Source organism: Leuciscus leuciscus (genome assembly GCF_965113295.1).
Source record: "Leuciscus leuciscus genome assembly, chromosome: 9".
NCBI lineage: Eukaryota > Metazoa > Chordata > Actinopteri > Cypriniformes > Leuciscidae > Leuciscus > Leuciscus leuciscus.
The window spans coordinates 31,064,981-31,080,073 of NC_138733.1; the positions used below are offsets into that span (position 1 = coordinate 31,064,981).

Here is a 15,093-nt window from a genome sequence, read left to right on the forward strand (position 1 = left end):
CACTATTGGCCGACACTGGCCAATAGTGAGCCTACGTTGTGACGTACAACCCAGAAGCGCTGCGTTGTTACACTACTTGAACTCACTCAGAGGCACACAGAAGAAAATTAATAGTTGAATAAAGTCGTTATTTTATTTACTTTTTGTGCGCAAAAAAATAATTCTTGTTGCTTAAAAAAAACTTAAAAGTTGATCCACTGTAGTCACTTAACAATGTCTTTACTAACTTTTCTGGGATGGCAGATATCGATTACCTAGCAGCCTATGAAGGAGTGAGCCAGCTCTCAGAATTCATCATAAATATCTTTATTTGTGTTCCGAAGATGAACGAAAGTCTTACAGGGTTGGAGCAACATGAGGGTGAGTAATTACTGACAGAATTTTCATTTTTGGGTGAACTAACCCTTTAATTAACCTTAGTTAGGGCAATTCTAAGGGCCCACACACTTTTGCTCAAATAAGAGTTCATTTACATCACATTTACATTTATTTATATAGCAGAGTCTTTTATCCAAAGTGACTTATACATGTGGAATACAAATTATAAAGTACAGACTCAAACACGGAGACACAACATCAGTCTCTTGAACTTGATGAGCAGCGACTGGAAGCCAGTTAAGACAGATCAATACATAGAACTACATTCATAAGAAATAACTCTTGTTCTAATATGTATATTAAGGCAATATATACGTTATTACCACAACATTGCAATATTTTAAACATTTCAATTTAATCATTCTGGTTTAAATGAACCAGACTACATTAAAGATATGAATCAATTCCTTTCAAAATAATCATAAAAATAAACTATGACACAGATGTTTCATGCTCTGCAAAGTGATTGTCAGTTTGTTTTATCATGAATTGAGTCATTTACAAAACATCTTAAAGGGATACTCCGCCGAAAAAAGAAAATTCTGTCATCATATACTCACTCTCATGTTGTTTCAAACCTGTATGAATTTCTTTCTTTTGCTGAACAGAAAGGAAGATATCTAGAAGAATGTCAGTAACCAGACAGTTTTAGATACCATTGACTTCCATAGTATATTTTTTGAGTGTATGACAGAATTTTAATTTTTCGGTGGAGTATCCCTTTAATAATGAATCATCAGGTTACGGTCCAGGATCTTCACCATATTTCAAATCTCTTGTCTCCGATGAACCGCTTTCTGTCTCTGACTTTGTTTCCGAACAGCCTGAAAACACAACATTGACCACAATATGATATAAAGTCATGTGATGTGAAAAAAGTCAGGACCTAAAAAAGTAAAAGTATTCATCATAAAGTATTTCATTAAATTATATTTGGCTAAGCTGTGCACAAAATATGTATTATAAACTGAACCACTGACATTTATGTGTATGACAAGTCATTTTAAATATGCATTTTTATATATCAAAACTACACACTTGATCATATTTAAATGCTTCAAAAAGGCCCTTCAACAATGTGGATCTAAAACTAGAATTGCTTGCATTTTTTTTTAACTGGTAATTTAATCATTTAATCAGATTACAGAAAACAGATATGACTTTATAACGTAAAAATCTAATGATTTATGTTTTGTTTAGTTAAATCACTAAAACTACTCTGTTTTATTAATAAATGATGTGGATTAGAGGGTTAATAAACTAACAGTAATAAAACACAGCTCACACACACACTTACCGCACAGTCTGGATATTGCTGTGACTGGAGACGACGCTGTGGATTCTCTCTGCTGATTCATCTGTGATATTATTGTGACTCACACTATAAGAAGAAATGAGACAGAAACAATAAAATAACAGAAATAAACACGTTTAGTGTTTGTCTATTGCTGCCGTGTCTCTGTAACTCACTCCAGAGTCTGAGTTTTGTGCAGATGTGGCATCAGCGGCTTCATGCAGTGATCAGTGAGTTTGCAGTGACTGAGATCCAGTTCTTTCAGCCCTTCAGAATATTCCAGAAACAGCGCCAGCTTTTCACAAGCGCTCGGGTCCATCTGAGTGTGACTGAGGTCCATCTCTCCTCCCAAGGCCTGTGAAAGAGCCTCAGTCCTCCTCGAAGAGCCTCTCTGAGATCCATCTTTAATACAAGCCAGAAACTGCAGCAGCAAAGCTTTACTACAGCTGATGAGAGACAGGAGAACACAACGACAAACATGACAATAATATACAGGGAGTTTATATGGAGATAAATAATTGGACTATTGTAATATCAGTAATGAAAGGGATCTGTCAGGTTTCTCACCTCAGCCGGACTCGAGGCAGGATTGGCCAAAGTTGTTTCAGGGCCGTATCAGAGATCTCACAGTCCTGTAAAATCAACTTCACAACACTTTGGGTTTTCTGAAGCACAGATGAGATTATTATACAGTCTTTATCAGTGAGTTTCAAATGTTGTTGATTTTCCAGTGTGTGTGTTAAATCCAGAGCCGAGCAGCAGGAGAAGTCCAGTGTGTTGTGAAGAGCAGAGAGCAGAACAGATGCTGTCTCCTGCTGGAGATCAGAGGAACTGCAGCAATGAAGCAGCTTCAGCAGCAGCAGCCTGTCAACACTACACACACACACACACACACACACACACACACACACACACACACACACACACACTGTCAACAAAGAGATTCTTGAGCAAAACAACAGCCATTATAATATCAGTGCTGTAAATCTGCTAACCTGAGTTGTGTGACTCTGCTGAGCAAAGGCAGAAAGCTCTCCAGCTCCTCCTCTGGTACGGAGGTCCAGAGCAGATTGAGTTTAACAGTGTTGCAGTTCTCGAGAGTGAAGCGCAGGGCAGCGCAGTGAACAGAGTCCAACACTCTGCCGCTCAGACTGATGTCATTTCCTGCTGAACTCATCAGACTGGACACATACTGAGGAGAGCGAGACTCATAAATCTCCATAATGATGGACAGAGTAAAGCTGGGGCTCAACCTGTGGAGAATAAGATCATTCAGTAAAATCTACTTAAATCAAAGTCACTCAGTGAATACAGAGAAGTAAACTACATGTTCTTTAATAGAGAAGCAATGGATGCAATTGAACTGTTTAGCCAAGATGTGAATATGTAAAGTGACCCAGAAATCTAATTTGCCACGGGTCAGCCTGCAAACTTTCTAATAGGTATTTAGAATAGTGGTTTTCAAATCATGAGTAAATATAAAGTCTGTGGAAATTGACACAGTCTTTTCTCAAACGAGAGTTTCCTAATGATTGAGAAATAAGCCAGGAGCCCTGAAAAACCAGAGGCAACTTGTTAGCAACTTATGTTTTTTAAGCACACAATGGTTTGAAAACTCACATTTGAGGTATGTAAAAATAAAAAAATGGGTTTATATCTTTTGCTGTAGTGTGTCAGTAGGAAATATCAGTTTACATTTCCAAACATTCTTTTTGCCATTAATTGTAATAATCCAGTGATATTTGTGATGATTTGAACAACGGTGTTGTTCAAACGCGCGGTCAGACGCAAACGCGGGAAGCGCGCTGGCGCGCTGGTTAAACTCCGCGAGCGCGGCCTCCGTACTGCACTCCCCAGTATTCATCTTGCGAATCTCCGATCTCTTCCTAACAAAATGGACGAACTTCTTCTCCTCACCCGCACTAACAAGGATTTTTTAAACTCCGCTGCTCTGTGCTTCACTGAAACCTGGCTGAGTGAAGCCATACCGGACAACGCACTACATCTGCCGGGCTTTCAGCTGTTCCGAGCGGATCGCATCGCGGAACTAACGGGGAAAACGAGAGGTGGTGGATTGTGTTTCTACATTAACGAAAGTTGGTGTTCAGATGTAACAACACTGAAGAAGATGTGCTCTCCTAATTTAGAGGCACATTTCATAAACTGTAAACCTTTCTACTCGCCGCGGGAGTTTTCCTCATTCATTCTCGCGAATGTTTACACTCCTCCAGACGCGTGTGTGAGCGCGGCGATACAACAGCTGGCTGAACATATAGCTGAAATGGAACAAAGGTACCCAGACTCTCTTTTAATCATTCTTGGGGATTTTAACAAAGCAAATCTCTCCCGTGAACTGCCAAAATACAGACAGCATGTTACATGTCCTACCAGAGACAGTAATATATTGGACCACTGTTACACCACGATAAAGAATGCGTATCACTCCGTCCCACGGGCAGCTTTGGGGCTCTCTGATCATTGTTTGGTTCATCTTATACCGACCTACAGGCAGAAACTGAAATCAGCTAAACCTGTAATAAGGACTGTAAAAGATGGACCAACGAAGCAGAGCAGGATCTACAGGCCTGCTTCGATTGCACTGATTGGACTGTTTTTGAAGCTGCAGCCACCGATCTGGATGAGCTCACAGATACTGTAACATCATATATCAGTTTCTGTGAGGATACATGCATTCCTACCAGGACATTCTTATCATTCACTAATGATAAACCATGGTTTACTGGGAAACTCAAACAGCTTCGTCATGCCTAAGAGGATGCTTACAGAAGTGGGGATAAAATCTTGTATAACCAGGCCAGAAACAGACTGACAAAGGAGATCAGAGTTGCTAAAAGAAGCTACTCTGAAAAGCTGAAAAACCAGTTTTCAGCCAACGACCCGGCATCAGTCTGGAGAGGCCTGAGGAACATCACCAACTACAAATCACCATCCCCCCGATCTGTGGAGAATCAACAACTGGCTGACACTCTCAATGCATTCTATTGCAGGTTTGAGAAGCCCAGACTCACACCTCACACCCGCTCTGATGTGCACTTCACACATCCACCATCACCTCCTGCAACCCCTCTCCTCCCCCCTTCTGCCATCCAACCTGAGCTTAAGGTCTGTGTGGAGGACGTGAGCCGAGTCTTCAAAAAACAGAAGACTAGGAAAGCTTCAGGCCCAGACGGCATCTCATCTGCTTGTCTAAAAGCCTGCGCTGACCAACTGGCCCCAGTCTTCACGCAGATCTTCAACAGATCATTGGAGCAGTGTGAAGTTCCCTGCTGCTTCAAACGCTCCACTATCATTCCGGTTCCCAAAAAACCTAAAATCACTGGACTTAATGACTACAGACCTGTCGCTCTCACGTCTGTGGTCATGAAGTCGTTTGAAAGACTGGTGTTGGCCTATCTGAAGGACATCACTGGACCCCTTCTGGATCCCTTTCAGTTTGCTTACAGAGCAAACAGGTCTGTGGATGATGCAGTCAACATGGGACTGCACTATATCCTGCAACATCTTGACAGACCTGGGACTTATGCACGGATCTTATTTGTGGACTTCAGTTCGGCCTTCAATACCATCATCCCTGATCTTCTCACAGCCAAACTGACTCAGCTCTCCATGCCATCCTCAATCTGTCAGTGGATCTCCAGCTTCCTGACAGACCGGCAGCAGCGAGTGAGACTGGGGAAGCTCACATCCAGGACCCTCACCATCAGCACTGGCGCCCCCCAAGGGTGCGTTCTCTCCCCACTGCTCTTCTCCCTGTACACTAATGACTGCACTTCTAAAGACCCCTCTGTCAAGCTCCTGAAATTTGCAGACGACACCACCGTCATCGGTCTCATCCAAAATGGTGACGAGTCTGCTTACAGACTGGGGGTTGAACAGCTGGCTGTCTGGTGCAGCTATAACAACCTTGAGCTGAACACGCTCAAAACAGTGGAGATGATTGTGGATTTCAGGAGAAAATCCCCAGCACTCCCCCCTCTCACCATCATGAACAGCACTGTGGAAGCAGTGGAGTCATTCAGGTTCCTGGGCTCTACCATCTCTCAGGACCTGAAGTGGGCAAATCACATTGACTCCATTGTGAAAAAGGCCCAGCAGAGACTGTACTTCCTTCGCCAGCTGAAGAAGTTCAATCTGCCACAGGAGCTGCTGATCCAGTTCTACTCAGCCGTCATTGAGTCTGTTTTAAGCACTTCCATCACTGTCTGGTTTGGTTCAGCTACCAAATCGGACATCAGGAGACTACAACGGACAGTCCGGACAGCAGAGAGGATTATTGGTGCCCCCCTGCCAACCCTCCAGGACCTGTACTCTTCCAGAGTGAGGAAGAGAGCAGGTAAAATCATCACAGACTCCACTCACCCTGGGCACCCCCTGTTTGAACTGTTACCGTCAGGACGGCGACACAGATCACTGGCCACAAGAACATCCAGGCACAGGAACAGTTTCTTTCCACAGGCCATTTCCCTTCTGAACACTTAACATGCCCCCCAAGGCATATGCCTGCAAGTGCAATACTCCCACTGTCTAGTGCAATATTCTCTTAACTCAGGTGATATTTATATTTATATTATTCATACTACTCAAAATACTGTAAATATGTTCATAATCTGTAACATGCACTAGACTCCCACTGTCTAGTGTAATATTCTCTAACTCAGGTGATATTTATATTTATATTATTCATACTTCTCAAAATACTGTAAATATGTTCATAATCTGTAAATGTTTATTCAGACTAAACCCAACTGTGACCCCCTTTTTTTTTACTTTTTGTACTATTTTATTTTATTTTATTTTTTTTATATATTTTATTCTTAGAATTTGTATTACTATGTTTCTTGTTGTATTTGTATTTGTATATGTGCACTGGAAGCTTCAGTACCAAGAAAAATTCCTTGTGGGTGCAAGCACACTTGGCAATAAAGCTCTTTCTGATTCTGATTCTGATTCTGATCTGATCTCACCATCACCGAGAAAAAACTGAGACAGACTAAATCCAGAAGAACTGCGGGAACGTCTCCAAGATGCTTGAAGAAACCTTCCTGCAAAGCTACCTGAAAAACTATGTGCAAGTGTACCTGGACAAAAGCCGTTTTAAACGCAAAGGGTCGTTACACCATATATTGATTTGAATTAGTTAATAGAAGTTAAACCATAAATAAATTCAATTTGTGATTTTATTTTTGAAAGCATTCTCACTTTACAGTATTTTAACACAAGTGCCAGTACTTTTCACAGTACTGTAGCTTTGCAGGAAGGTTTCTTCAAGCATCTTGGAGACGTTCCCGCAGTTCTTCTGGATTTAGTCTGTCTCAGTTTTTTCTGTTTCTTCATGTAATCACAGACGGACTCGATGATGGTGAGATCAGATCATCCTGGCTGTTGTCAGACTCCTTGTGCATACACAAATCTCACTGGATTATTACAATTAATGGTAAAAAGAATGTTTGGAAATGTAAACTGACAAGCCTAAGACTTTTGCACAGTACTGTATATATATATATATATATATATATTTAAATTAGCGAGGGAAACCGTGGCTCTATTCTTGATGGATTATTTTTACCTTTTCAACTTGATTCTCTCTAACAAGGGTAGAAGTTCTCTGATGTTTTCACAAGAGATTTTGTTCTTTCTAAAGTCCAACTTCAGATGTAGATCTTGATGTTGCAGCAGGAAATGAATCACTTCCCAGGTCAGTGAGCAGGAAGTCAGATCCTCCGACACCTTCTTCAGGAAAGAGTGTGTCAGTTCATCATCCTGTGCTTCATACACCAGAGAAACCAGCTGTTGAAGAGTCTCTTTAGAGAACCTGAACACACACACACACACACACACACACACACACACACACACACACACACACACACACACACACACACACACACACACACACACACACACACACACAGAACAGAACTCATCAGTTTTAAACAGGTTGATTTACTCACAGAAAATGGACCAACTGAGCTGAACACAGACCTGATAGTCACGGGTTCCTGGAGACCCAACAGAGCCGTGAGAGACAGAGCCTCTGATTTACACTCAGTAAGATCCAAACACTGAACAGACACCAGTCTCAGGAGAGACGTCAAGCTGCTCAGGATATGAGAGAGATTTTGCTTTGAGTCTTTTGTGAGCAGTGAAAACTCCTCTATCGGTGGTAAAGGACCATTCAATGAACTCAGCGCTCTGAACATCTTCTCTAACAGTTCGTCTTCCACACTGTCAAAGACAAAATCACAGATCATGAGGAACATTCAAACAGTGGATTTCAGGATGATTTAAAAGTGTGAATGCAGATGATGAATCTGAAACCTCAGTTTGTGCAGGTGTGTGATGTGTTTGAAGAGCAGTTTGAGTCCTCTGAGAGAGATGGTGAGTGTCTTCAGAGTCAGGTTTAGTTTTGAGGGTGAACGGGCCAGAACTCTCGCCACAGATCTGCAGGAGCTTCTGGGTAATTCCCCACTCAGAGTAACAGTGAAGTCTAAAGCCTGGAGCAGAGTCACCTGATCTGCCTTCACTCTCGGCCCAAACACTTTACATAGTGAAGGGATGAACCGCTCAGCATTCCTACAGGACGAGGATTTAAGGAATCAAAATGATTAAATATAGATATAAGTATCCTTTCACAGTAATATTCAAGCATCCTGACTTCTGTTTACAATCTGTGGCTGAAAAAGCATACATCTTTAATTAAATATAAAGGCTTTTAAAATGGTATTTTAAAAGTATTTAACACAGACCTGAGCTGTGAGATGTAGGGCAGACACTGGAGGAATCCCCTCACTTCACTCTCTTCATCTGTCCAGTCTATCAGCTCTACTGGTTTCTTCTCTGGTTGGAGTTTCAGCACTTCTAGGAGGATGGAGCTCTTTCTCTCTGAGAGCTTTATTATCCAGACTGCAGGAGCTGACTGATAAACTGGCTGTAATGCTGGAAGGACACTCCTGCCTGTTTGAGTCTCATAGTCCTTCACATGTGAACACAGATCCAGCAGGAAATCACACTGATCCTCATTATCATAATAATCCTCATGACAGGGGAAAGATGTGTAGCTGCACACAGATGTTAATAGTTCAGTGTAATTTTCTTCTGTATTTGCATCAAACTCTGATGCTGAAACAAACAGACTCAGCAGAAACTTTACAGCAGCTTCTCTCTCCATGTAGATAATGACACAAAATCTGTGGAGACACACATAATTATCACTTTTTTGTCCAGTGTAGGAGAATATGAAATATTGAATAAAAGTGAAAATATAATCCTAAATTGAATATTTTGTAAAATAGGTATTTCTGTATAGCTTCTATCTTTTGGAAAATAAATACAATAAAAGTTGAGTAACTTAATTTCCTTAAACCTTTAATTTCAAGTACATGCAATTGGCACATATTGAGTTGATATGAAGATAAACCTGCGTTCTCTCTCTCTCTCTCTCTCTCAAACACACACACACACACACACACACACACACAGAAATTACCTGGTAAGACTGCATCAGAGCAGATTTTAAGAATATGCGGATTGTGAAATAAAATCAATAAATCATAAATCCAAAAAAAAAAAAAAAAAAAAAAAAAGACTCCCATTCTCGCTCTCTATTATAGTGACACTATTTTCACTTTAAAAATGTATTTTATTATAATATTGCATTTATTGAAAAAAATAAAAAAATAATTATATTAATTTGAATGGACAAAATAGATCAAACATTTTATAAAAATGCATTGTATCATAAAATCCCCTCAAAATTCTAAATAATAATCAAAAAATATTATTGAACAAAAAAATATGACATTGATTTCCCTGAAGAAAAAAGAAGTTACATTTTAAGGCTTTGGTCACTTTTGACCATGAAGGGGCCAGTGTGACCCCAAACTGAAGAGGCTCAGATCCTGTGAAGATTTGATCATGTATTGTGTGATGTATATTTACTATGCAGAAACCCACTGTAACTCGATTATAACCACATATATAAACGTACTGTGAGCTGCATGAAGCTGATACAATAGAAATACATGAACAAAATCAATCTCTACAGAGACTGACTGAACAAGAGTGAGAGAAGGATTTGAACAACAGATTTACTCACAACACGACTGTCAGCGGCCAGATGCATAACCAGAGACACTTAGTTAAAACTGTGTCATGAGAACAGTGTTGGGCTCGTTACTCAAACAATGTATAATTTACTCATTACTAGTTACTCCTTTCAAAAATAATATTAGTACTTTACTTATTACTCCTGGCCAACAGTAATTAATTACACTACTAGTTACAACACTTTTCTATCACACCTCAAAAAAATTGGTAATTGCATAATTTTTGCAGCCTGTGAATCCATGAAAGTTACAAATAAACGAAGAGTAAAACTGTCTCAAACTGATGACAAGCCACAATTTTATTAAATAACTTCTGTTATTTAATAAAGCAGCAACATAGAAAAATGAAAAGAAAGGCTGTATTTTCAGCCGCTATATGATCTGAGCTTCTCCATCTTCAGACAAAGCCAGCTTGCTGCGCTGGTGAAGTCATGAGCGCACACACACAACAACCATTATGAATATTGATAGGGATGATTGGATTTTTGAATTTCAAATCATTAGCAATTGTGACAAAAAAATAAATGATATTAGTTACACTAGTTACCAGAGAAAGTAATATTACTGTAACGCATCACTAGTAACTAGTTACTGCCCAACACTGCACAAGAACTAGTGTGAACAACTAGCAGTTAGTTAGGGCTAATCAGACTTACTTTTCAGATTCAAATTACACAAATATACCTCTTTATGTTACTCTTTTAAAACATGTTATGATCAGTCTTGAACAAAATAATTAGATGACTAACTTGTAAGACTAGTCTAAGAAGTTTATGCAACTTAGTGTTTTCAATTCTGGTTCACATATATATTGTATTCCTAACATACACTTTACATTCATTTCATTAATTTATTGTGAGCACTGAATACAATAATCAAGCATGGTTGGTCTGTTCCCCATGAGACTCTCACCTGAGCTGTGAGATGTAGGGCAGACACTGGAGGAATCCCCTCACTTCACTCTCTTCATCTGTCCAGTCTATCAGCTCTACTGGTTTCTTCTCTGTTTGGAGTTTCAGCACTTCTAGGAGGATGGAGATCTTTCTCTCTGAGAGCTTTATTCTCCAGACTGCAGGAGCTGACTGATAAACTGGCTGTAATGCTGGAAGGACACTCCTGCCTGTTTGAGTCTCATAGTCCTTCACATGTGAACACAGATCCAGCAGGAGATCACCCTGATCCATCTGATACTCAGTATCTTCATAATAATTCTCATCATAGGGGAAAGATGTGTAGCTGCACACAGATGTTAATAGTTCAGTGTAATTTTCTTCTGTATTTGCATCAAACTCTGATGCTGAAACAAACAGATTCAGCAGAAACTTTACAGCAGCTTCTCTCTCCATGTAGATAATGTCCCAAAATCTGTGGAGACACACATAATTATCACTTTATTGTCCAGTGTAGGAGAATATGACATATTGAATAAAAGTGAAAATATAATCCTAAATTGAATATTTTGTAAAATAAGTATTTCTGTATAGCTTCTATCTTTTGGAAAATAAATACAATAAAACTTTTGAGTAACTTAATTTCCTTAAACCTTTAATTTCAAGTACATGCAATTGGCACATATTGAGTTGATATGAAGATAAACCTGCGTTCTCTCTCTCTCTCTCTCTCTCAAACACACACACACACACACACACACACACACACACACACACACACACACACACACACACAGAAATGACCTGGTAAGACTGCATCAGAGCAGATTTTAAGAATATGCGGATTGTGAAATAAAATCAATAAATCATAAAAATAAAAAAAAAGACTCCCATTCTCTCTCTCTATTATAGTGACACTATTCTCACTTTAAAAATGTATTTTATTATAATATTGCATTTATTGAAAAATAATGTAAAAAAAATTATATAAAATTTTAATGGACAAAATAGATTAAAAAAATTATAAAAAATGCATTGTATCATAAAATCCCCTCAAAATTCTAAATAATAATAAAAAAATATGACATTGATTTCCCTGAAGAAAAAAGAAGTTACATTTTAAGGCTTTGGTCACTTTTGACCATGAAGGGGCCAGTGTGACCCCAAACTGAAGAGGCTCAGATCCTGTGAAGATTTGATCATGTATTGTGTGATGTATATTTACTATGCAGAAACCCACTGTAACTCGATTATAACCACATATATAAACGTACTGTGAGTTGCATGAAGCTGATACAATAGAAATACATGAACAAAATCAATCTCTACAGAGACTGACTGAACAAGAGTGAGAGAAGGATTTGAACAACAGATTTACTCACAACACGACTGTCAGCGGCCAGATGCATAACCAGAGACACTTAGTTAAAACTGTGTCATGAGAACAGTGTTGGGCTCGTTACTCAAACAATGTATCATTTACTCATTACTAGTTACTCCTTTCAAAGATAATATTAGTACTTTACTTATTACTCCTGGCCAACAGTAATTAATTACACTACTAGTTACAACACTTTTCTATCACACCTCAAAAAAATTGGTAATTGCATAATTTTTGCAGCCTGTGAATCCATGAAAGTTACAACAGGGCTGCCAACTCTCACACATTGAGCATGAGACTCACCCAATTGACACTTTTCACACGCTCTCACGCCACATATCCATTTTCTCACGCACAAGAAATATTGCGGAGCAAAGAGGTACTTTTAATATTAAACTAATTATCAGCTCTTAGATTCCGTCAATTTTATTACGAAATTCAGACATAAATACGTTTGGCGCTTGTAAATGTGACGTGACAGATCGCTGAGCGCCTCAGTTCTTCAAGTGCACGTGAACCGATCATCTGTTACTTTTTTTATTTAAAGATGCAGTACAAGTTACCGAAAGTATACATAATATCGACCAATTAGTATTTTTCAACCCCGGAAAGAGGTCAATATATAATAGCAGGAGAACAATTATGTCACATAACGTTACATTTACCTCAGGAAAGCCATTTAATGACCATAGCATGTTAATTGAATAGAAAAAATAGCTAGAGAGGAGATTTTGCTGAGCACTATATTACATAGCCTATTTATTATATTTTTACTTATGTCATTAAATAATTATTATTATAACAAAAACCGCATTATATTTAATTTCATTTGTTATTTTTATCCTTTAATAATACCAGCAGATTGGGCCCTCTATGTTTACAGCATTAGGTGAGATTATTTTTTTAAATAAAATTTAAAATAAACATGTATCCAAAGTAGTCAATATTGAATCAAAATCGGAATCAAATCACAAGAATGGAATTGAAATCTTGACATTTTTGTCAAGCAATAATAAAAACTGTATCCTACCAGCCATTGTACAACGTAAACATTGTAACATGTTGTCACTAAACTTCATAAAATTCTATTTAGTTACCAAATGTTTTGACAATCACAATTACACTTATCGTGATGCAATATTTGTTTTTACATCTTCAGACAAAGCCAGCTTGCTGCGCTGGTGAAGTCATGAGCGCACACACACAACAACGATTATGAAAAATTGATAGGGATGATTGGATTTTTGAATTTCAAATCATTAGCAATTGTGACAAAAAAACAAAACATTTGAATAGTTACTTACCAGAGAAAGTAATATTACTGTAACGCATCACTAGTAACTAGTTACTGCCCAACACTGCACAAGAACTAGTGTGAACAACTAGCAGTTAGTTAGGGCTAATCAGACTTACTTTTCAGATTCAAATTACACCAATAAACCTCTTTATGATCAGTCTTGAATAAAATAATTAGATGACTGACTTGTAAGACTAGTCTAAGAAGTTCATGCAACTCAGTGTTTTCAATTCTGGTTCACATATACAGTATATTGTATTCCTAACATACACTTTACATTCATTTCATTCATTTATTGTGAGCACTGAATACAATAATCAAGCATGGTTGGTCTGTTCCCCATGAGACTCTCACCTGAGCTGTGAGATGTAGGGCAGACACTGGAGGAATCCCCTCACTTCACTCTCTTCATCTGTCCAGTCTATCAGCTCTACTGGTTTCTTCTCTGTTTGGAGTTTCAGCACTTCTAGGAGGATGGAGCTCTTTCTCTCTGAGAGCTTTATTCTCCAGACTGCAGGAGCTGACTGATAAACTGGCTGTAATGCTGGAAGGACACTCCTGCCTGTTTGAGTCTCATAGTCCTTCACATGTGAACACAGATCCAGCAGGAAATCACATCTCCCATAATTCACAGATGACAGCAGTTTCTTCACAGTTTCTTCTATTGTCTCTTTCTGGTGAACAGCAGCTTGCAGACACAAATCCAGTATGAATAATCTCTTTCTTTTCTCCCATGATTCAGATGATTTATTCTGTGGTTCAACAAATCTAAAGAAAGAATGAACAAGATTCAGTTAGAGATGACAAAGAGACAAATAAAGATTCTTGAAATTAATCAAACAGTTTGTCAGACAACACCTAAGGTCAGTGTAATTGAACAGTGAAAAGTAAACAGATGTTTTTATAATTATCTTTAGTTTACAATTTTGCTCTGAGGTGGAATCATATTTTTTGTAGCAAAATATCAAATGATTATTGGCAAATTGAACCACACTAGTTGAAATCAATTACATTCGTCAAACAAAAAAGTGCATAACTGCAAATAAACTGTGAAACACAAATGAAACAAATACAGTAATAATTAAATAATTTCCTGAATCACAAGTTCTACATTATTCATTTAATTAACAGATTCAGTTGATGTTACTGTAAATCTCTGTCAGACAGATGGTTGCTCCACCATTACTGATGCATTAATAAACACTTTGGCTGCATTTACACTGTCAACCAATTCCATTTATTCCCCAGATATCTAGAAACCGAAATATATTCACGTATCAGCTGTGAGTCTCGCTGTGTGGAAGAAAACATTATAAACTCAGGAAACACAGAACCGCTGATCACAAACAGATGTGTTGCCAGATCCAGTTGTTAGTCGCCACAACACAAGACCAACACGTTTCAGAAGAGGTATTGCCTAGCTGAGACTTCTTGTCTAAATCACACATCCCTAGTTATCAAAGTCGATATTAGTAGGGCCACATTTTTCCATTTTCTCTGGTGAATCAGCCACAGTATTATGTTTGTTGACCAATAAAGCATTTATGAAATGAGGAATAAAATTTTCTTTGATCTTTTGACATATAAGATGTCATTGTAAAATAAAAAAAACTTTTTAGACCCCCCAAAAATTGTCATAAGTTGAAATCAAGCTGCTAAATGACTTGTTTTCTACTTCCTCCACATTGTGACATTAGACTCTAGTAGACATTTTCATCTGACCAACT

The 15,093-nt window shown here is 38.4% G+C and overlaps 1 protein-coding gene across 1 annotated transcript; it reads right to left on the bottom strand.

Moving 5' to 3' along the window:
* Positions 1-290: 290 nt before the first annotated feature.
* On the bottom strand, positions 291-8,281 carry LOC309506918 (uncharacterized protein). Its single transcript, XM_082180956.1, has 8 exons — positions 8,012-8,281; positions 7,676-7,918; positions 7,260-7,505; positions 2,668-2,925; positions 2,240-2,545; positions 1,849-2,118; positions 1,676-1,759; positions 291-1,202 (listed from the first exon to the last, which is right to left on the bottom strand). The coding sequence occupies exons 2-8, from the start codon at positions 7,891-7,893 to the stop codon at positions 1,136-1,138; spliced, it is 1,449 nt and encodes a 482-aa protein (XP_082037082.1). The 5' UTR covers positions 7,894-7,918; positions 8,012-8,281; the 3' UTR covers positions 291-1,135.
* Positions 8,282-15,093: the final 6,812 nt, after the last annotated feature.